Source organism: Psittacula echo (assembly GCF_963264785.1).
Source record: "Psittacula echo genome assembly, chromosome: Z".
In the NCBI taxonomy this organism is placed as follows: Eukaryota; Metazoa; Chordata; class Aves; order Psittaciformes; family Psittacidae; genus Psittacula; species Psittacula echo.
The window spans coordinates 19,935,243-19,960,253 of NC_137742.1; the positions used below are offsets into that span (position 1 = coordinate 19,935,243).

Genomic DNA, 25,011 nt, shown 5'->3' on the forward strand with positions numbered 1-25,011 from the left:
GTAGAAAGACAGAATGAAAAATAAAAACATTAACTGCTGCAGTTACCATTGCTCATCTACTTGGTTTGCCGAACTTAGCCATGAGATACTGCTACATGAATATATATCCTGAAAATGAGAGAGTGTCATGTATTTTCACATAAAGATCAGTACTGCTTGCTGAACTACAAATTAGCATACCAGAAGAATCAAATGTGGGTTCTGAGATTATAGTTAACAATTCCCCTAGGCAATGCTCTTATAACCAGCCAGGCACAAAAGCAGTTCAGATCATACTGTTTTTATTTTAAATGTTTTTTATTCTCTGATGTTCCCTCTTCGTAAAAATGCACAAGTAGTTGCACATTTAAAAAAGGCATTGAGGAGTCTATGACTTGCATCAGGTTGTGGAAAAAAGGCTTACCTAGCCTCACTTGTATTTTTGGCTAATACAGCTCAACTGCCCAACTCACACACACATTTTGTCACTGGCAGTTAGGAACAGAACTAAATCCTGAAGTGCTGCTTGGGTGGAGCATGTATTACTTTATCACAATTGATTTTTAAAGGCATATCTGATCAGATGTGATAAAAAGGACACCAGAAAGAGGACTGTACTGCACTGAAAAGACACTGAGAATTCAGAACCAGCAAGAGTTCAGTACTGCCCTAAGGGAAAAAAACACAGACAGGGTTAAACGGCAGACCCCATACTGTGAAAGCAGGATAAGAGCACCCTGGAGTAGAGCAAGGGTGGAAAAGGGAAGGAATTCTCATACTGAAAGAGGAATACAGGACCAGAAAGCTATGTTCTGGTTCTGCCTTTATGTTGGTGACAGAAAAATCAGGGATTATAGAGGAAACACAGAATTTAAGGGGAAAACATGAGAACAAGGAGGGAGATTTGCAAGTCACAGCACAGAATAAGGAGCACAATGTAACTCGCAACACTGAGCAAAGATGAAGGGAAAATTTTATGAGGTCGAACATTAGAGGCATAAAAACAAAGTTCAGTAGTACTTTTTCTAGTAGTACAAAAGATCCTGAGTCACTGCCATGTACAGATGTAAAAGACCCATGGTGTCATGAGGAGCAGCCAGGGGATGGAAAAGCTGCCTGTGCCAAGAAGATGCTGCTCTTCCCCTTGCGAAAGGCTAGAGTGAGTAGGAAAAGTAGATACCAGGCTGTTGAGAACATGAAGTGGGGTTTCCTCCCAGGAGAAGCCGAAGAATCTGGCACACACCAGAAGACTGAAGATGAGGGACAGAGCAGCTGAAAAGGGGCAAGAGAAAAGGGGTAAAAAGCTGAATGACAGCAATCAGAGAAGCAAACCTCCCTGGACAAAGCTGGGAGCAGTAACATCAGAGTACTAAGTACACTTCTATCAACAGTCCAACACGAAGTAGGAAAGAAAATCACAGACCGAGAAAGGAAAAGAAGAAAAATGTTCAAAGCACTTTCTGGAACACTGGAGGCCATGAGGCTGGGAAGATGGCAGCTCAGAGCAGCTGTAAGAGGTGACACGTCACCTGCGCAATTTTACATTTCGAATTTACAATACAACCCACACTCCCACTCACTGAAAAATTAAAACTGGTGTTCTTTTTGCTTTTATTAATCAAGATTCACTTCCTGAAACTGCAGATGTGCATTTTCCCATTCTAGAACACAGAGTGGATTCATTTCCTCACACTGAGACTACCACCATTCTAACACCATAGGAGTTTTTACATGTCGAAGTCTCCCTCAGAACAACTTAGCAGCTTGGATCACTTTTGCCATGCTCTTAACCTTTTATTTCCTGACCAAATTATTTGAGCAGTATACTTAGAGCTCACCAGCACCTGCTTGTAAAACAATTTCAGCAACACATATGCACTCTGCAAGGCAGAGCATGGAATGTTGGAAAAGTTCAACCTGCAACCAAGCCTCATGAAGACACGGCACAGACCTAGAGTGACTGTTGCACCCAAGGGAGCATTGGAACAATTCCAGCCTTCTTGAAGGCTAGGAAGAGAACACCTCTTGCATCTTCTTCCCCAAAACTGGTTTATTGCTTCATTAGCACCTCGCTTCTTCTTTCAGCTGAGGTAAGATGTTAGTAGAGTTGGTTATACCTACTTTTCTCCTCTTCCTCTGGCTGTAACCCTGCTAGGATGTTCATTCCTGTGGCTTCCTAGCCTGCCACTTTATTTTTATTCCCCAAACATTCTCTCTGTAGCAGCAGCACAAACAACCTGATCTCTAGCTCTGGTCACTGGCAGAAAGGAGCCAATCATTAAATCTAAATTCCTTCACAGTCTGAAAGGAAGATTGACATCACCTAGATGAACCGTAACTTCATTGCCCAGAGCTGTTCAGGAACACAACTAGGCTGTGACAGGTATCTGAGACACTGTTGGTGCATGAGTAGCTATGCACTCTAGCAAGCCACAAAGGTTCCAGGAGATTCTCAATGACAAAGGTCAAAAAAATGGATTTCCTATCTCTGAAAGCTGCATGACAGCGTTCCTCTCTGCAAACTAGCATTCAGAAAGAAGGCTGCTACCAACAGAACCACTAATACACCAAGGTTTCTTGGTAAGCACACATTAAAGTAGCCATCAGACCCCTTCCTGTTTAGTTTGTGAGACCACGTATCACATAACCGGTGCTTTGAGATTTTTGTGACATTACAAGATCTTCAAAGGATTACAAATGTATGGAATAGGAGCAGTATTTTGGTAACAGAGGTGGCACTTTTGAAACCACATACCATTGTGTACAAATACCAGCTGCCCTTCAATTATATGAGCCTGGGTAAAACTAAGGATGCTCTTGTTTGGAGAAGACTTCAGAGCCAAGTGCCCATTGCTAGGTGGAGTAATGGAATATATGAGTTCTGATGGTGAGGAGTCCTTGTCTTCTGCACAGAGGTCATCAATAGTTATTTCTGTGACTGAACCCACCCAGACCTAGAAAAGCAAAAAAAAAAAAAAAATAGTAACAAACAAAATGCATACAAAATAAAATCAGAGGGGGAAAAAGGCTCTCCAACAAAACAGTAAGTATTTCTGCTGTGCCACACTAGCAGCTGTGACAGGTTTCTCATGACTGTCTCCTCATGGATTGGACCAGTTAATGTTGGCAAACAGTTTTCAAAATACAAGACCATGAAATAACACAAGCAAACACATCCTGCACCAGTTGGAGTTTTACATAGCTTCAGTATGAGTGCTCTATTTGTCAGGCAGTATCCAAACTCTTACAAACATAACAGAATTCTATTATGACAACTGAGTCAAAGGAGCAACTTTCCAACACATACACATGAATATTAGTGTTATGTACTTCACAGCAGGCAATACATTCAATATGCTCTACTTTCACCAGCAGAAAAGAAAAAACAGCCTAGGGACAGCACAATCTGTAATACAAATGAAACACTTCTTCTAGCTGCCTTATTTCCTTCTAACAACACATGCTAAAGGCCCTTTCTCAGTGCACTGAACAACCTACAGAGGTGCTTAGTCCAGTGGGAGATGACAGAATCAACACCTCCAAAACCTACTTAGCACTTTGCAAGGTCACGCTTTTTTTTTTTTTTTTTTTAAGTTGCACAAACTGCAAAAACCCTTCTTTCAAGCAGGGACTGCTGTCTGCACTTCATCCCTATCTTACTGGATAATTTCTTGTTTGGAAACGATACGCAACAGCCCGTTTTACTCTTCATCTTTGCTGGTTTTAGTTGGAATCACAGGGAAAAGTACTAACAACAATACATGTTTATCTCAACATGAAATGAAGCCCCCAAACATTCATTCCATCAATGGCAATGCTTTCTATGCTGAGTTTATATCGCAGTATACAATCTCAAGAGCCTGAGCTTTTAAAAATCTCAGCTGGAGCTTCAAAACACATACTGCATCGTCCCTTCCTGTCTTCATAGGGTCTCAGTACACTTGAAAAATATCTCGTAGTAACATCACACCAAATGGTTGAAGAGGAAGTGTGATCCTTGTAAAAGGGCATTTTACCTCTGCTAAAACCAAAAATGAGCAATCACAGATTTTTCCTTAAGTATTAACTTTACTTTTTAATAAAAACCATGGAAGAAAACCTTTCAAAGCCACTGGGATTTTTGCCACGACACTTCAATAGAGGAAAGATTTCAGACTACACAGTGTCACAAAATATGTGCCATGGAAAAAGAGACATTAAAATGAAATGATATGCGTTTTCTGGTTAAAGGCTTGAAAAAGAACTTGTATTATAATTTATAATAGAAGTCTTGCAAGCAGGAAATAGCTATTTCCTCCCTTTAATATGTATTTCTCTGTAACTTAATTACTACTACTGAAGTCTCATAAAAGATGCTACCTATGAGCACAAAGGATGATAACTAATAGGAAAGACTGACACACTGAGTGGCACCAAATAAGCACATCAGCGTCACTGGTTGTGTACTGAGACCCTTTAACTTGTCTCTATAGAACTTGATTTAGATTATTCTGAACAGAAAATAAAAGGTCAGGTACAGGATACGCAAAAAACATAAGAAAGGACTATGCAAACATGTTATTACAAGTGACTCACTGAGTTTTGAAATATTTTCTCATCCTAAAGGAAAAAAATAGCTTTTTTCTAGAAGGACAGTGTTTATTTCTATTGTTCCAGCACACTAACACACAATGCTTTTTAAAGCATTGTACATGCCTTGCAACATGATCCTCAAGGACTGAAAGGAGATCCACGAGCTGAAAAGGGCTATAGGAAGTGGACACCCAGAACTGCAATTTGTACAAGTGTCTTATTTTCCACATCTGGGATCAAGTCCTCCTTTAAAAGCACCATGAAAACTGTATCCAAACTTCCAAGACGTACCATTTCACTAATTCTGCATGTTCCACAGCATGGTCAAACAAAAAAATTCATGACCCTGCCCAATGGAAAATAATTCATTCTGTTTTACTTAGAGCATTCAGCTCATCAGTATCTCCTTGCATGCTATGCATCCTACCAGGCACTCTATATTCACAGCCATTTTAATACTCTGGTAAGTGAGTGATATTGAGAAAACAACAAAAAAAAATCAGTGTTTCAATTTGCTGGATTTTTTAAAATCTAATTCTAGGAAAATACAGCCCTCTTCTGGCAAAGGGAGGATACAGTCATTTCACAGCATCCCTACCCATATACTTACACGTATACATAAATGCAGCAAATAATGCCAGATAGTGATTTTCTTAAAAAAATCCTATCTCCCTTCCCCATTCCCACCCCAGAAAAAAAAAAAATTGCCATAGAACCTGCAGAAATTTTAGGAAATTATACTTGAAATGCTCTATAGTTCTAAAGAAATAAACCCCTCACGCACTTATATTCTAATGGAAAGGCTAAAAACGTCACTTTCAGTTCTTAGAGAAAAATAAGAAAATCCTCCCAAAATGGTTCATTATTTGTCCTCCTGCACCTCCTGCTACGGTGTTCATAACCTTCATAACAACAGACAAGGTTGTTTGAATGGATGTTATGGATGCCTCATAAATGAGATTTCTCAACAGCAGATGCCATACACTAACCATATTTCAACTGTTCAGCAGTTCTTTCTAACTCTTTATACTGGGACCTGCAAAATTTCTGAGGTGCTAAACTTCAGTTGACCCAAATGATCCTACTGGACCTCATGTAAACCTTCATACATTTTGTACAACCTGTCAAAAGATATAAAAGAGCTACTGCCTTTTTAAAAGCAACACACCAACATTTGCTGCTGGTAATGTCCTCGAAGAGCACAGGCTGTTTGGGCACCAGCTAGTACCACCCTGCTCAGGAATCCCTAGCTCATCTAAATATTTAGCACGACCAAGAGAAATCCATTTTCTCCCATCTACTTGGGATGTGCAAGCTTGCTTTGAAGAAGGATCATCTCAGTGTATTCCTCCCAGTATACAATCGTCAGCTTTGTTACAATCTGCACATGAATCCATCATTTATGTGCATATTAGTACCCACTCATGCCAAAAATAAAGGTTATTTCTCAGCAATAGCTTATGCATGACCAGCAAAACCACAGGCACAAAGGCAGCATCCCAATTCTGGGTATACAAACTGCCTCCCCAGCAGAGAGGGCCAACTTTGGCTAGGTTAAGCTCTGTTACCACTGTTCCTGGGAAGCCCAGACTTAGATATTTTTAGAAAAATCCATATGCTGCACTGCAGAGCACTGCAAGGCCTCAATTCTGTTAATAGACTGCAGTTCAATGCCAGCAATGCACCAAAAGGGAGACAGAAAAATTTCTGACTGGACACACATCCTTCTTGTCTGCGACTAGACGAACATTACTACGTGCTGTGCTGATGTCTGTAAAGTACCACTGTAAATACTTTAAACACAGTTTTTACTTGGTACCACCCAAATGCTTGTCAAGTGAGTCTGCCCTTCTGTCAGCACTCTCTGCTCAGGGCAGGGTATCTTGTGTCATAGAGACCTGCACATCATCACAGATCACCTACCTTCACTGTGAAGCTACACAATTCTACCACTACCACTGTTCAAATATTATGTCTTTCCTCATGTGAAAAGCCTAAATACACAACACAAGGTTATAATTACCTTTGCAGTAACCCATTCTCCCTTTGCCACACATAACTAACTATGCAAAATTAAATGTATGTTTCAGGTATCACCACTATGTAAACTGTATCATACAGCACTGTGGACAATACATATGGATGTAGCCTCAACGTACCCTGCTTAGCTTCTTTTAAACTTATTCCTAAATATCTTTGTCTTGATGCCTCCCAGCTGGTTTACTGTGACCACAGGTTAATTATATATCCATTTAAATCTACTTTTCAATCATCTAATTTGTTTTTACTCATCAGATCTCTGATCGGAATCCTTTACATACAGGGGCTTTTTAGTTTACATGGGCAGAAAGTCCGTAATAGATTGGTTCTGGTTACTGAGTGCTATTGTAACACAAACAAATAACAATCCTATAAATAAATCAATAAATAAATCCAACAAAGCAGAGAAACTGAAGTGACAGAAATTACTTTTTTTGAAGCCTGAATGATTACAAATCCAGTAATGGTTACTAGGAGGAAAAGGTAGCATCAGTCAACAATTTCAAAATTTTCTTCAGGAATTTGGGTGGCACAGAGTTAGAAACATGTTCCTTTTTTGGTGATTTCTAACACCCCAGATTTTCACAGATTGAATGTATTATCATTATCAGGATTTTTTAAAGAAGGAAACATTCCTGTTTTGTAACACAAATACCCCATATGTACTCAATTCTCTAATGAAGCACCTGTGAGAATGCTGCTCTCATCTGTCGTCCTGCCCCACTGGAGATTCAGAGAGGAGCAGGCAGCAGAATGCACTTCAACAGGTCTGACCCTTTGGCACACTTAATGGCAAGAGGCAGAGTCTGAAGGCTCTGCAAGGACAACAGTGAGATGTTTGCATCCTCACCATCGTTAGTCTTGGCACTTTTCAAAGCTACACTGTTCATCAACAGCCCTCAAGATGCCCTAGCAAACAACACCAAAACACAACAGTGATTCAGGTGGAAGACATCCTACCCCACAAGCCCTCAGTCAGTCCCAAGAGACTTCATGTGTCTTTTAGATTAAAGGAAAGCTCAGTCAGCCTTCTAGATAAACTTGACTTGTTCTCCATGATGACTAGATTCTCCATAAATACACACTACCCATGTACTGCCTTCCTTCATTAACACTAATTCATTTAAATTCCAGAACCACCTCTTATTATATTGACTATTCCACCATATACAAACCTAATACTGTGCTAATGAAGGTGCATTAAATGGTATCAGGTTCAATATAATTTTAACATTTCAAAATTTTGACAAACATACCTGAAGAATTCTGTTAACTTGTATAACAGGAGCTTCATCATTTACTGCAGTAACTGTTACAAATACAGTTTTGGGCAAGCTTTGTTTCCATAATTCTGTGTTATTCACTATCACAGTAAAACTGTCCATCAGTTCTTCACTGTCATCATGAACATAGTAGATTAATTCTTGTTCCACCTGGAAATTACAACAACCTGAAAAATTAAAGATACTAAAACATCATCTGTCCATTCTTCTAGCCAGAATATCTTAACTTGCCAGTCTTGGCATTTCTCCTTCCTCCTCAAGGGAAAGTGGAAAATCCAATCCCCCTATACTTACCACAATGTTTCCTGGAACCTATAAACTGAACATAGTATTAAATGGTGACTTATGATATGAAGTTTTGCTTCTTAGAGCTAAAAGACTGAAAATTAGCTTATCATGCATATACTGGCTCTCTGTGAGTAGAACCATGACCTGAAGGTTTTTTTTCCCCACTTTCCTCCTTGTTCAATCCACATATCATTTTCTCTTTTTGAAATGTACCCACAATCTGCCTTAGGTTTCCAGAGTATCAGCTCTGCCTGAATATGAGTGGCCCATGAGTATACTGTGATTACAGCACATTAGTCTGTGTGATCAGTGGCAGTTTATCCCAGCAATGCACCCTCCCTCCCCACCCCAAATGACCAGCTAACAACTGCAGAAAGGTCCTTGATACAAGGCCAGAATAAGGCTCAAACTCATGCATCTCACCACCTCCCACCAAATCATCCGACAGCTTTTAGCAATTTCATCGTGACTACAGCAGAGCAGATCTAAACACATTACCTGTTTTCTGGTAAATGTGGTTAACTTTATTCCAGGAACACGAGAGTTTTCAACATACCCATGTTTTGGCTGCTCAATTAAAACAAATTCACAGCTGAGTCCAACAAAGTGTCTACTAGAAATTTTTAGATAGTCTTCCACCAGGGCTTTAGAGCCCCCTTCAATCACAGTGAAGTTCTGTACTTCCAGTGGAATCATTCTGGGGATGATGTCTAAGGAGATCTCTATTCCACTCACTGTTCGGACACCGTTAGTCACATCCAGAGAAAAATGGTCATGTAGTTGGTCAGGAACTGTCTGCACATACTGAACTTTGCCTTCATCAACATCTTGCTGTGTGAAGCTCAAAACCGGCCTTTGGTCAGCACTGAGATAACTTTCTTCTGAGGAAAACTTCCGAATGTATCCATGCACTGGAAACTGTCTTACTGTGAATACAATCTCAGATGGAGAACTGTTTTCATGAACAACCTTAAATTTAAAAACACACCCCAAAATTACTTAAACAGAAACAGGAGAAATTCTATAATTCTCTTCTGATTTTTTTACTCTCAACCCTGGCATTGTCCTTCTAATTAACTGGTATTCCTTATTTGGGTTACATGGTTCGTAATACAATACTTCAAGTAGACGTGTGTTAAACAAAGATGGCATGGGAGTGTTTTGAAAAGGAACAGCCTCAGAACCCCTGCATGAAACAGGGATTTCAGTTACACAGTAACGTGCTGCCAGAGCCCCCTTGCGGTGGTTACTGAAAGGCTACACAACAAACAACGTGTAGGAAGGTATCAATCAAGGGGAAACGACCTCATCAGGTTTGTGACTGGATGTTTTTAAAGTTTTGGATGCAATCCTCAGAGTGTATTAATTGGGCTAGTTCCAAACTGAATGAAACAAAACCCAAGAAGTTTATATTGGACATTAGGAAAAATTTTTTCACTGAGAGGGTGAACAGGAATTGGAACAGGCAGCCCAGAGAAGGGGTGGAATCACTGTCCCTGGAAGTGTTCAAAAAACATATAGTTGAGACCCTTAGTGAAATGGTTTAGTGATGGACTTGGCCGTCCTGCGGTAACAGCTGCAACTGATGGTCTTAAAGGTCTTTTCTCATCTGGTTGATTCTATGATTCACTGGCATTTCACACCAGCTCAACTAAGAATGATACATGAAGTAACAACAATTGTCACAACAAAAAACAAATATACAGGTGCAGTATCTTCAAATCTTAACCTTCTCGAGCACCAATATGTAATGGAGTCAAAGACTATGGGCAACTTTTTTCTTTAACATAACCAGTTTTCCGTTCGAAGATTGCTAGTGTCAGCCCCTCCAGAATAAAGTGTCCAGAATGCAGACATGTTAGTGCGAACTAAAAGGAGTTGAAGAAGAGACTGCAATAGCTGAGAAAGCAGTGAAGAAAACTTGCTACAAGACTGGAGAAATGAACAACACAGTTAACTTACTTGAAGTTTTCCTTTACTGATTTTAACTGGTTTTCCTTCTTCAACCAAGAGATTGTTTTTGTTCACAATCGTTGGTGGCCACTGATGACTTTCCAAATATATGCGAACATGCACTCCAGCATCCAGATGGACATCTCTAGCATGGACCGTAAAGTTAAATGTGTCAATAAAATTGCTGCTGTCATCATGCCTGTAGGTCACATACCCCTTTATCAGATCAAGTTGAGAAAAGGTATCCAGCAACAGATTATTTACATATATTCTTCCATATTTTGGGAAAGAGAATATCTCATATGTAAGCTCATGACCATTTCTTATATCTTGGTTTGTAGTAGCACTTAGGTTAGCTGTTGTAACAGTTTGCTCTTTCCCTTTTTGAACCAACAAGCCTGTATTATTTGCCAACCTAACATAAGGATCAGTGGCACTAACTTCTAGAAGCAAAGACGTATAGTGCTTGCCATCAGTCACAAAGAGCACAAAACGCCCAAAATCCGCACCATGGTGTATAAACAGGACTTGCTTTTGCTCCAGGTCCACTTGTTTGAATTGGTAGAGTCTATGTGAAGTATCATTTGTTAGCACCAACTCTCCATTGGAAATGCCACGTCTAGTATATAGCAACTGTCCATCATCAAAATCAGAATCAGGATCATGATAGCAAAGATCTGCCGAAGTCAATAATCGCTGCCCATTTCTCACTATGTTAAATATCTTATCAATTACACGTACTGGTTTCTCATCATTCTTCAGCTGAACAGAAATGTTGAATCTAATTTCTACTGACAAAGGCTCTACTTCAGGATCCAAGTTTGTCCAGTTTCCTGACTCTTCACTGGAACTCAAAGCTCTGACAAGAAATTCATCAAACACTGTCTCTGAATCGTCATGCACATACATAAGGCGCTTATTAGTTATATCTTTGTTAGTGAAAGTGGTCAGATTGTCATTACTTTCGAATGAGCCTGAAAAATTCATGAGTTTTAATTTCCCATGTTTAGGAAACTGTATAACTTTATATTGGAAAGTTTTATTATCTGGTGTTTGCACAAACAGCTCTGTGCTTGTTATTAACTCTCCTTCACCTTCAGTAACTCTAAGGCCATTGTTAGTCAAAATGATGTTTCTGAGATCTGATTTGATGTAGACTTCAAAGCTGTATACATTTGATTCCAGATACTTTGTAGAAATGAGGAACTGAAATGAATCAATGTTATCTTCATGACATCTGCAGTTTAATTCATATGCCACTTTTTGATCAGTAATATCTTTCTGGCTAAAGACTGAACCTTTTTCCAAAGGCTGGTCATTAAGTAGTATCTGTCCATTCTTTGGTAGGGATAGCAATTTAAAATTCAGCTCATCTTCAGGTATTTCTAGATCCACAATCACAGCAAAAAGATTATCTGAATTCAAGTACTTCTTCTTTGATTTTTCAATTTCTAGAGGAGTATGTTTCAATAAACTGTATCCCAACCATTTCACTTTGATTGGAAACAGGTGCTCTTCACTCATTCTGTTTCCTATGCTAACTTTGAATTTAAATTGGTCAGTAACATTTCCCAGCTGTATTTCTTTAAAAGTGCTGCAGTATCTCACACGGCCGCGCTCAAGAGAGCGTTGAGAAAAAGAGCTGACTCGCCTCCATTCCCCCCTTGAATGCTGCCTTTGGACTTCCCCAAACTGGGGTGGCTCTGTGATCTCGTAGCGGATCTCCAGCTCCTGGAGGTTGGCATTTGTTTCAACTGCCAGATGCCTAGGTGTGATCAGAGCTGCAACACCTTGGAGTAGCTTTATTCCCAAGTTGTTAACAACCCTGTAATCCAATGGAACTGCCATGACGCGTAACACAACAGTGTTGCTCACCTTCTCACCATCACTCGCCCTCAGAACAATCCTTGAGTTCTTGACGCCTGTGTGGACAAAGAAAATAGTGCCTTCTCTTAAGTCCTCATTAGAAAAAGTAGTAATAGCTTTTCCAGGATGCTTTGAATCTTCTAAATACCCTACATCTGCATTCAGATTTCCAAGCACTGAAAGACTCAGACCAACAGGATCTGTATCCTTATCTAGAACTTTTATCAGATCACTAGTCAAACGTTTCCTTGAGTTCTCCAAGAGAAGAAGCAAGTTTCCCTTGGGAAGTATAATTTCAGGTGCATCATTTACTGGAGTGACAGTAATGCTAAACACATGCTGCTCACTTCCTTGTAAATATGGAGGCACAATCTTCTCCCTGCTGGTAGAAATGGAGAAATTAAAATAATCATAAGTGCCCTCAGAGCCATCATGGACATAAAGAATCTTCCCTTGCCGTATGTCCTGCAGAGTAAATGTATACACCTCCTGCGCTGGTTCAGCATCTAATTTCAAGTTTCCATGAGAGGGTGTTTTTTTAATTTCAAAAATAATTTGTGATAGATTAATACCTAATTTCTGAAAGTCTAAGTTGACTTCAATATGTTTAGATTCAAGTGAAGCCTGTCCGCCCTCAACCACAATCAAGTTACTAAGAACTAAAAGGGGGCTTTTGTCTTCCTTGCGTGGAAAGACAGAGCTTTCAGAGGAAATGGCAAACGTTGGAGCTGCTTTCACAGTAGGGCTCTTCACAGCCATCTCTAAAGAAACGTTTGTATTAAAAGCACTCTTTGTTTCACATCCAGCTGAAATGTCCTTTGTTACCAGAACATTCTTAAGCGATTTCTTTTCTGAATTGGTTTTCAGGTCTCGTATGCAACCTTTGAAGGATCCTCCTCTGGCGTACTTCCCAGACACTGAGACTAGCTCTAACTTAATCACTTCTGATCGTGTGCTGTCATCTACACCACCTACAAAGAGAGACCCCTCCAGAAGCGGCAGCTTACTGTAGGGAGGCAATGATTTTTTCACGGTTTCTTCATCCAGTGTCAGCTGCAAATATTCTGCAGTAAATTTCAGTTTGACGTAGTGCCAGTGACTATCATTGACTGACTTACGAGAGGAAAGCTGGGTTCTACTTCTAAATTTTCCAACATGGGCTTTAATTAGTCCATTTTCCATTTCCATTGCAATGAAATCTCCCACCTGCCCAGCATGGTAAAGCAGCAAGCCACGTGTGGCTGAGGTCTGCAATGTATACTCCAAGATTCCCTCATCATCAACATTCCACGATGGGAAAGAAACATAGGATCTGGAACTGAAGAAACTAATGGGTTCGTCTTCACTTGCAAAGAATTCATCACTGCATCCCACTGAAACTTCATGGACATTTTTAAAGCCAGGAGAAGGTCTCAGAGGCATCAAAATGTCTAGCTGATTGAGTGATACATCATCAATACATCCTCGGAAACCAGGTAGTGCTCCAACAAGGTAGGGAACATCAAGTTTACTACTACCACCTATATAGAATCCATAATCAATATTTAATTCATGGAAAATTCCAGGCATTTTTGCACTATTTGTATCCTGCTTATCAATTACCAATGTGACATTGTCATGTTCATGATGTAGTTCAACCAGGTGCCAAGCTAAATCGTTCAGCTGAGATCTTTGCTGAGAATGCAGTACTCGTTCCCCCATGCCAAAGTTAATTCTCAACTGCAAGAGACAGAATTTTAACCATTAAAATCCAAAGTAGTATTTTTCACAATCATGTATCAATATGTAGTTAATACATTGATTTTTGTATTAAGCACATTACTTACAAAATGTAATTGAAAAAAAAAAAATCCACTAAAATTTTCTGTAGGTTTTCCTGCCATGACAAATACGGCTTGAATAATTGCAGAAGATTCCTCTGCAGTTCTGCTAGGATCAACAACTCCTGAGAACCCAAAGGGCAATAACATTTCAAGGACTTACTCTGCATAAAAACCATTATTTGAACCATTTTCTATGATGCTAACATCATCAAATCTGAAATTTTGACTCTACTGACCTCATGCTTTGAATACAATTATCTTCATTTTAAGATCTAGGGACCTCAAAAGGCATTTAGAGTCAAATTTTAGTAACTATAATTGTAAGAAATAAATACCATATTTTGAAATTATCAATTATATTTTGTGATCTCTCCATTTTTAAAAACATAACCTATTAGAATTGTTATAGGTAACACCTTAAAACATTAAACAATACAAGCCACACGTCCTTTTAGCTACAGTTATATACCATACCTTTAAGTACCCTGAATGTAGCTCCATTAAACAATAACCCTTCTTCCCAGCTGCAAGAAAAAGCAGTCCATGTGGCTTGCTTGTTCGAAACCGCAACTGTAAGGATATCTGAGAGGATACTTCTACCATGTTCAACTCCACAAAGCTATCACCATAAAATGATACTGAAAGAAAGGAAAACAGAGGACTTAGTCACACACACACAAAAAAGTATTTTTCTTATCTACAGCTAAATATATGTTTAAAACCTCTATTAACCCTCTATATACTTCAATACGAATGAATGAAACTAGATCTCAGACATCAAATTTACCAGTTCAATCTACTGGATAAGAGCCCAAAGGCCAAACTAGTATGGACAAAGAATGAATATGGCTCAGTATTCTACCTCCAACAGTGATGACAGGGCAATCATAAGAACAGTGCAATCACATTTAGTACTTTTCTTCAAATACTCTTCTCATTGTTTTTTTGTTTTGGTGTTTTCCTGAGCTTGCCATAGTCACTCTCTTTCGTAACTGCCAAAGGATTTCTCTCTGAAGTACTCCTCCAGTTTTTCTTGGAAACATATTTATCTAGAACACACTCCCATGTCCCCATCAGAGACATCATCTGCCATCTCTGATGAAAGACCCACAGGTCTCCAGATATCTGCATCATTCTTTCATGTTTTCTCACCCATCTCTTTTCCAGGCTGAAGTTCCCTCTTGCTTCCTGCATGCAGCCTCCAACCACCCCTGCTGCCCTGTTGGCCAGTCACACAGTTCTGTGCAGTCTTCCTTCACTCTCCTCCCCTCTTTTCTGCCTTGAAAAACAGTAACAGCAGCAAACTTCCTCATTTGACTACTCACTGCCTTTACCATCCTCGTTATTACTATCCTGAACAACACAAGACCAGAGACTCTAAGACCAAATCATCAGAAACTCTGCTGGTAACTTTCCTCCGATATTTACACTTTTCTCCCATCATTTACTACTTAATATGCAAAGCCCTGCCTTTCTATCCAGTGGCTCCTCAAAAGCTTCCGATGTCAAACTTCACCAAAAGCCCTTTGGGAATCGAAATCTTAGCTAGCCTTCCCATGCACATCAAGAAAACTCCTAGAGGTTTGTAATGCAGAACTTATACCACAGAATCACAGAACGGTTTGGGTTGGACGGCACCTTAAAGATCATCTAATTCCAAACCCCTGGACAGACCGGGTTGCTCAAAGCCCCATCCATCCTGGCTTTATCTTTAAAACAATCCTACTGGCTCTTCCCAAGTTGATCTTACTTACTCTAGCATCTTTTACCCTTTGTTACAGTATCTGTAAATATGAATGGCATGGACGTCACGCTTACAATCCCATGGTCATTCTTGTTTTAAACACTGACATAAAATTTGCCACCCCCCGGGCTTCAAGTACCCAGGTAGTTTGAAGTACAAGATCAGATGCTACCCCTAGCAAGTAAGTGATTTCATCCCTGAAGTCTTTTAAGTCAGTGCCTCTTGTTCCCCCCACAAAAAAAGGGGTAATTTCAGCTTGGGAATCTTCTCAATTAGCAGTAAACACCATTTCCTTTAGCTTCTCTGCAGTAGTCGTGCCCTTTTTGAGTGCTTCTTTTATATTGATAACTTAATCAACTGGCTGCACAGACCCTCTGCAGGGGTTTTGTCCTTGATACATTTAAGAAGGATTTAGTAAAAGCTTTGATTCATTCAGCTAGCTGATTTTTGACCTTTTTTTTCCCCCAGGCCTTTCTATTTTCACATTACATCTGTCAGGGTTTATGATGCTTTCAGCTGTGTCTGGACACAACTCCTTAAGGACACCATCAGTTAAATATTTATTTTGCAGCTTTTAGCTTCATTCTGAGACAACTTTCTCATTTTAACACAGTTCTTTTTAAAAGTAACCATAACTCCAAAGAAGTTTTGAGGTTTAATTGTTCCTGTCTCTACATTAACTGTCCCTTTGCTGAACATAACATGCCCTGATGACACTTACAAAGTGTGGCTTTAACTCAGATCCTGAACTGGATTTTGCACAGTACAGAGTACCAAATCAAAGCTCTCATTAAACAGCTGTTTCGTGATACAATCATTAACAGTATCTAAAAATTCTCTGCAGTACACATAAAAATTCGAGGTGGCTCTCCCAAGAATCAGATTTCAGCAAACCCCACAGCCAACAGCTATGCAACAGCATGTTAAGTACCCAGAGAAACACAGGAAAGATTTTTAGATTACTGAAATACACCTATTTCTTGCAAAGAAAGAGTCACCACTGTGCAGGGAAAAACTGGCTCCAAGTTTAACAAAAAGGAATTCTTCCCCATCAGTTTACTTCTAGCATAAAAGTTTTCATCAAATAGCTCTAATATAACTCACAGGCCTTCCATTAAATCTATATAGCAAAGGAACCAATGCTGTTCATTGGTAACAGAAATGTTTATACCATGGGGTTAATAAAGACCTCCCTTTTAAAGTATGTATTTGGATAACAGAACTAGAAACAACCCACATACACATGTAAATGAGGACTAACTTTTACTAATAGGATAGGAAACAGGTTAAATGCTTGAAATTTTTATACTGTTGTAAATTCATATTACAGCAGTGACAAGGACTGCCACTGTTCTACCTATGAAACAGATAACTATAGGTGATTGTCTCTATCCTATAAAGCTTTGCACCCAGTAATACAGGTAAGGGAGAGGAGTCCCCTGACTTCCAGAGATACCTTCTGAAGATCAAAGGAAGCATAACCTAGCTATCTGAAATAACGTCTTAATCAAAAGATTACTCCTTTTCCTTCAGCCACTGTAGTAACATCAAAGCATCAATATAATGTTATGGGTACAAGAAGGTTTTACCTTGAGAAGAGAAACCATTCTAACCCTACTGAGACTGAGAAGCAGTTACATTTGCTTTGCTACATTACATCCTAGCACCCCTACAGAACTAGCAAGTAAGAGACTTCATTATAATTTTCTCAGTGAAGTTCCTCAGAAATTAACAAATAAAATCCAAAGCATTCACAGATGTTAATGTCCTGGAAGTTTCATTATGATCATTCTCACACAGCCCAGAATTTCTGAATTGAAACAAATGGCTGCTGATAGAACAATAACTTTTTAAAGACATCATAATCTCACTAGTATGTAGGGGGAAAAAAGGATTTTGGGGAAAGCAATTAGGCAGAAAGATAAACTTATTCATGGATTATTAAGTATAGTTTAGAATAACTAGAAATGAAGTTGCAGAGTCAGTATTTTGCAGTGTGCCACTTGGAAGCAGTTCAGTGTTTACATTACATATGAATTTCCTGGAAAATTAAAATTAAACATAAGTTAAAGCTTCTGCCTTCCATAAAACACTTCAGAGTCAGAATCCACCACTGAATGTGAAGCAGGAAACTCAACATCAGCCTACGCACTGATCCAGCACTAAATGACATCTTGGGCCAAGACCACCTACAGTACCTTGGTGTGATTTCTGCTTCACTACCCACCAAACTAAGCAGCATGTTATTATAGTATAGGAATCAAGTTTCTCTGGAGCAGAAACTTTTAGACTGATTTCTGGCTGAAACCGTGTTATGGGTGACCTCAAAATCAATGCGGTGCCACAGCTTACTAAAAGAGGGTATTTTGTTGCGGACTGTTACAGAAAGTAAGCGGAATTCAATCAACAACACCAGCCTTGCATCTCTCTTACTACTGGACAGGTGAATTCAGCAGATCATATAGGGAATGATTCCTCTGGAATGCCTGGGCAGACAACCTACTCTCTTAATAGCTTTATGCCCTAAACGGAAAAGATGAGTGGAAGCAACTGCGTCAGATCTACGTCAGCTGTAATGTCACTCCATGGACATGGACACAGATACATGAAGGCTTAAAAAAATAAGGTATAATCACTTAGGATGTCAATTTAAGGATCTGTCCAATCTGAGTTAATGGCTAATGTGGTTCCCATCCCTCTTTCTTCTCCCTTAGAGCCAGTCCTCAACTCTGACTACAAAAATATTAGGGCTATAAATCCATCCTAATATTTCCATCATAACAGATAACATTTATATGGGAAGTGTGAATTTTATTTCAAGTAATTTTACTAAAGATTTCTGACCAGCTCAGTCCACATTTTTCTTAGAATTAAGCACAAGAAACCAGGTCAGGCACAACAGCGTTCATAATCACAGACCAAAAAGTTCTTCATTCTCTCATCATCTAGTGATGGCATTGGACTGTCATTTTACCCGTTTGTTCAGCTTTCATTCTCCAGTGTTAAAACCTTCATCAAATTCAACAAATAGCTACACCTTGAGTAATTTTCCTCTTGGCTTCTGTACTCACAGTGCAAAGCAACAAAAGCTCTCTTCTCCATTGCCAAAATTAACAACCCCAGAAATGTAACCACAAGAAGCCAAATCTGGACTCAAACAGTTATCACAAGCTATGCACATCCATCCAAGAACAAAATCAAGACTAAAGAGCTAACTGAAAGAGCGAACTTATTTTTTTCTCATTTTTTCTGTACTTCTCATTTCAGACTAGATTACATATCTTCTCAACAATGCATAAGGATCATAAGGAGGAACAGTGATCTTAGAATCACAATTCCATATTCACATCTTAATTGGAAATAATTTAATGCAGCTTCAAGTCTGCCCAGCGTCTTTTCATCTTTACTATGGACAAGAAGCAGTAACCCAGAAAGACTTTTATACTCATAAAGCTTTTTATATTCATACCAGATGAAAAAGAGGGGCATTTAACCAGATCCCTTCCCTGCCCTTAATAGCCATCCTTTTATGAAAAAAATTAAAAAATATAATCTTCAAACAGAAAAATTACGTAGTTCCCATATAAGAGAATATTTGGACAAAGTTCTTGTCTTCAGAATGTTCAGGAGATAACAGTGCCAGGCCCCTTTAAAGATAATGCTTTGGCCAGAAGCCTACAGTGTTAGGAAAAATAATGTAGGCAACAGTTTAAAGTATTGTCAGACATCCTAAATCCTCCTGATGTAGACAAAAACATTTGTTTACTTTTAATACCTAGCATATTGATCTTCTATTTTAAACTCTACAATAAATGCCATAATTAGACTACAGAACTACTGTTGCTCATACAAACTGTTTCCGTGTAGCCTGTCAATCTGCTGTGAAAACAACTATATCTAACTTGATTTATGGGAAGGGGACACGTAGTCATGCAAACTATTACACCGCTCAGTCATTAAAGATAAAATCATAAAAGTAGAGGATTAAGTCTAACATAGCCCAGGTATTTTCAGTAAGGATCCTCTCCAAATTCCGGAACTGCCATTCCAGGAGTTTTTGTTGCAGCAGACAGCAAAAGACAATCACGACTTCTGAGCCACAGTAACTCCTCAGTAGAAAACACAGTTCAGACAGTGGCCTCACTAATAATCCGTATCAGTGTGCTCTACAGGCTCGCTGTGTAAGAAGGAATTAAAAAGAAGAAAGCAGGAGGGGGAAGGTCACTTTTGAAATTGCTGTCTTGCCATCTATGTTAGCCTGTGGTGCACTGGTATCTAGGAGCCCCAACCACAGAGGGTCCTTATCTGCTAGATCATAGAGTCATAGAATGGTTTGTGTTGGAAGGGACTTGAAGATCATGTAGATCCAACCTCCCTGCCATGGGGGTTGCAACTAGACCAGGCTGCTCCAAGCCCAGTTCAACCTGGCCTTGAACACTGCCAGGGATGGGGCAGTCACAGCGTCTCTGGGCAACCTGTTCCAGTGCCTCACCATCCTCACAGGAAATGATTTCTTCCTCATACCTAATCTCAATCTAACATCTTTCACCTTAAATCCACTACCATTTGTCTATCCCTTCATGTCTTTGTAAAAAGTCCCTCTCCTGATTTCTTGTAGGCCCCTTTAGGTACTGGAAGCTGCTCAAAGGCCTTCCCTGAGCCTTCTCTTCTCTATGCTGAACAACCACAGCTCTCTCTGCCTGTTTCCATAGCCAAGGTGCTCCAGCCCTTTGAGCATTATCATGGCCCTCCTCTGGACTCACTCCAAAAGGTCCACATCTCTCTTGTGCTGGGGACCCCAGAGCTGGTCACAGACTCCAGGTACGATCTCCCTCAACCTGCTAGTCACAATTTGCTTGATGCAGACCAGGACAAGGTTGGAATACTTGATACACATTTCTCCCAAGACACTCCAACTGTACAATGTACCTTTAAGAAAATAAAAGTACTTTATCTTTTTGGGTGAAAAATGCGAACTCAAAATAAAGGTTAATGCTTCCATCCTACCAGCACACTCAGATAAAGTGCAAGAATCACATACAACATCAGCTGCAACTGATGAGGTCCTGGCTTTATCACCTTTAGCATACCTATAGGCAACATCTGTTTTAGGCATTTGAATGAATAAGCTTCCCATTTTCCCGCTCAGATTTGCACCATGAAGATTTGTACCCTGCAGCTCACTCATGAAAGTGTAACAGGAACAGAAATCAACTGGCACAGGCAGCTCAAGTATTAATCTTCCAGACGACTGTGGGTTTCCCTGTGTTGACAAATTCAGGTATGTTTTTGACTCTATTTTGGAAGTTCAAGTAGAACCTCTTGCTAAGAGTGAGACCTGTTTCTCCCTGTGGTTGGTAAAAAAGGTGCAACCTCTTCTTTTGAGAAGCAGACCTTTTCACACTAATATTAAACAACTAGGTACGTTCTGAAAGAGCTCAGTTCAGGGCTGTAGAGAAACCAAAGCCGTATAACTTGGTCCCCCCCTGCTCTGCCTTTGTCCCTCCATTCTCAAAACAGAGCAGCTGATTTTCTGTACTGATACATTTATTTTGTACCATCAAGTCTTTTACAGCGATCCAGTGAGAGGTGGAGGGGTTGTGCAACCTAGGGAAGAAATAAGGTTTCCACACAGTAAAAATACTTTCAAGCTATACAGAAGTACAGCTTGAAGATTCATTAAGGGTCCTTATGCACTAAATGCTAGGCAAACAATGAGAGCCACCGTGAGTTCCAAATAGCTTCTGCTGTAACCAAGATGAAATATGCAGGTCCTAACTTTGCTGTCCTAAACCACAGGAAAAACAGCACACAACCTCCAAAACAAATGTAACAGGAACACGCTCCCTTGGGACAGGATTTGAGTGATGGAAACAAGTGTTCAGAGCCTATTAATACAAAATATAAATAAGATGTTGTGATATTAATAACTTCTAAAGGCCTTGTTTACTGTCATTGTACAGGACAAGTGGAGGCACATTAAAACGGAGAGAACATTAGTGAAAGAGTACTAAATTCCACTTACTCAATGTAACAAGATTTTAACAGCCTTTTGCCAGAAAAAAAAAAGGCAGAATGAGAGATTAAAAAACACACTTGCAGTTATTGCATGGACACACATTCTGCAGTATAAACATGCCTAGAGGTGTCCCACAGAACCAAAACATTTCTCTCTTTCCAGCTAACAAAGCTTTGCACCCAGGTCCAAGACTTCTATCACCGCTCCACTAGAAGAGCTGTCATTCCTCTCCAAATTGAATTTCCTAGTGTACAAATACTGACTCTACTCCTACAAAAGTCTGCTACTTTAGCATGTTTCAGTTTTGCATTGTGCAGCTTAGCTGGAACCATTTATCAGCACAACTGAACCAAAGTGGTTTTTTACCATACTGTGCGTATCTGCTCTGAATTTTGTTATTTTGTACATTTATTTCCCCATCTAGTTGTATTTCTTTCTTTCACCTTGAATATGCCAATAATGTGTTTGAAATCATTGTGACTATAGTGAATCCTAACTTCAGACTAGATAAAAATATCTTGGAGAAACAGATATTGTGTTCTAGCATTCACGTACAATTACTTTAAAAGTGATTAATATGAAAAAGATACTATGAAGCGAGGATAAAAAGAATTCACTATATTAAACTGTCCTAACTGAAAAGTAATTCTTTCAGGCAAACTACCTTGTATGGCTACCATTTTCCTGGAACTTTGGAAAAGGTTTGCATATACTTTACTACATCAGTAGTAAAGTATATACATCAGTAGTAAAGTAAATACATCAGTAATAAAAGTCACTATTTTTTAAAATGCACTGCAAATAGTGAAAGAAATTGCCATATGTTTCATGTGGTTGTCAGGAGCTGCATATTCTAGAAATAAAGATGACCAGTTCTGATGATTCAAAGCTCCAGTAAACTAGCAGTTAGAAAAATAAAATTTAACAGCAATTACTTTCTTCAAGTACTTTCACATCTGGCTTTTTGCTTCTGAACAGCAGTGAAGAATCAGATAGGTAGCTGATTTTTTCCAAGTTTCTCATTGAAACCTATCCTTATGTTAGAAAATCCTACAGTTTGTGTGACTGCCCATTAAAACTAGACTGAGTGGGCTTTAAAGTCCTAACCAGAACTTCATAAGCATGACTACCTGCCATGGTTTAAGCCAGTGGGCAAGTCAGCCACACAGTTTCTACTCCCCTTCCCCTCCCCCAAGGGATGGGGAGGAGAATCGAAAGAATGTAACTCCCATGGGTTGAGATAAAAACAGTCCAGTAACTAAGGTATAACACAAATCACTACTGCTGCCACCAATAACAATAAGAGAAATAACAAGGGAAGAGAATACGATACCACTCGCTGAAAACAAGCCTGACCAAGCACAGCGTGCCCTTCCGGGTAACTCCCAGTTACACCCCCAGGCATGATGACCTGTGGTATGGAATACCTCTTTGGCTAGTTTGAGTCACGTGTTCTGTCCCTGCTTCCTCCTGGCTTCTCCTCCTCCCTGGCAGAGCATGAGACTCACAAAGTCCTTGGTCAGACTAAACATTCTGGCCAGCAACTGAAAACATCAGTTTTATCAGTACTGTCCCCAGGCCAAAAGTCAAAAACACAGCGCTGCACCAGCTACTAAGAAGGAGAAAAAGTGACTGCTACTGCTGAACCCAGGACAGTATCCACCCCTTATTCCATACCATTCACGTCATGCTCAGATCCCACATTTTCAATATACCCTCACTCTCATCTTAGTGCACTGTTATCTTAGTGTGTGGACCAATCCCTATAAAGCTGCTGAGTCCACCCAGTCCATGATGTTGGGCTCCATCTCTTGTAACAGTCTTTCAGAGCAGGAGAGGCTGTGTGCAGTGTTGCATCGTTGCCTGCTGATGCTGATCATTCCTTTACCACAAAACTCGTCTGGTTCTATCAAAGTTCATTCTCTGTTGGGATGATGGTCAGAGGGAAGTCAGGGTCAGTCGCTGGTGCCCTGCAGACTTCTAGTTGATGGGCTATAAAAGTATTACATAGCAGGCAACAGCATACAGTTGAGTTCATTGGCTGTTTTCCCCTAAAATCAAATCCCCTTGAGGTATAAATCGGACTTCCCCATCTTCCCGCATTACCCACCAAGTATACCCGGGTCCCTGAGCAAAAGCAATCCCACGAGTGGGTTTGCCTTTACCTGAAGCAGGAATAACCCAGACTGTCTTCCCCAGCAAATTCTTTATGTGCACCACAGGAACTTTGTCCCCCTCTACAATATGTAAAAGTTCTGACTGGGCTGGGCCAGCCCTGTTGGCAGATCCTCTGGTGTTGACCAACCAGGTGGCTTTTGGTAAATGCGTATCCCAATGCTTGAAAGTTCCCACACACATTGCTCTCAGTGTAGTTTTTAACAGCCCATTGTACCGTTCGATTTTCCCAGAGGCTGGTGCATGGTAGGGGATGTGATATACCCACTCAATGCCATGCTCTTTGGCCCAAGTGTCTATAAGGTTATTCCGGAAATGAGTCCCATTGTCTGACTCAATTCCCTTTGGGGTGCCGTGTCATCACAAAATCTGTTTCTCAAGGCCCAGGATAGTGTTCTGGGCAGTGGCGTGGGGCACAGAGTATGTTTCCAGCCATCCAGTGGTTGCTTCCACCATGGTAAGCACATGGCGCTTGCCGTGGCGGGTTGGTGGGAGTGTGATATAATCAATCTGCCAGGCCTCCCCATATTTATACTTCAGCCATCGTCCTCCATACCAAAGAGGCTTTAACCATTTGGCTTGTTTAATTGCAGCACATGTTTCACACTCATGAATAACTTGGGCAATAGTGTCCACTGTTAAGTCCACCCCTTGATCACGGGCCCATCTATATGTTGCATCTCTGCCCTGATGGCCTGAAGTGTCATGGGCCCACCAGGCCAAAAATAATTCACCTTTATGTTGCCAATCTAAGTCCATCTGAGCCACTTCAATCTTAGCAGCTTTATCCACTTGTTGGTTGTTCTGGTGTTCCTCAGTGGCCCAACTCTTGGGTACATGGGCATCTACATGGTGTACCTTCACCACTAGGTTCTGCACCCGGGCAGCGATATCATGTCACAGGGCAGCAGCCCAGATGGGTTTACCTCTGCGTTGCCAGTTGCTCTGCTTCCATTGCTGCAACCACCCCCACTGGGCATTTGCCACCATCCATGAGTCAGTATAGAGATAAAGTACTGGCCACTTTTCTCATTCAGCAACGTCCAGGGCCAGCTGGATGGCTTTCACCTCAGCAAACCGACTCGATTCACTCTCTCCTTCAGCAGTTTCTGCAACTTGTCGTTGAGGACTCCATACAGCTGCCTTCCATCTCCGATGCTTTCCCACAATACGGCAGGACCCATCAGTAAACAAAGCATACTGCCTTTCACTTTCTGACAGTTTATTATATGGTGGGGCCTCTTCAGCACGCATCACCTCCTCCTCTGG

The 25,011-nt window shown here is 40.2% G+C and overlaps 1 protein-coding gene across 1 annotated transcript in view; it reads right to left on the bottom strand.

Moving 5' to 3' along the window:
* Window positions 1-25,011, bottom strand: part of LOC308231544 (chondroitin sulfate proteoglycan 4-like) — a gene marked incomplete at its 3' end in the record, with an annotated part of 43,358 nt that overhangs the window by 13,776 nt on the left and 4,571 nt on the right. Inside the window, exons 2-6 of the mRNA XM_080637118.1 lie at window positions 14,279-14,442; window positions 10,125-13,700; window positions 8,661-9,131; window positions 7,848-8,024; window positions 2,735-2,933 (exon numbers count right to left, since the gene is read on the bottom strand). Coding sequence (XP_080493244.1) covers window positions 2,735-2,933; window positions 7,848-8,024; window positions 8,661-9,131; window positions 10,125-13,700; window positions 14,279-14,442 — 4,587 coding nt within the window. The remainder of the gene's footprint in view (window positions 1-2,734; window positions 2,934-7,847; window positions 8,025-8,660; window positions 9,132-10,124; window positions 13,701-14,278; window positions 14,443-25,011) is intronic.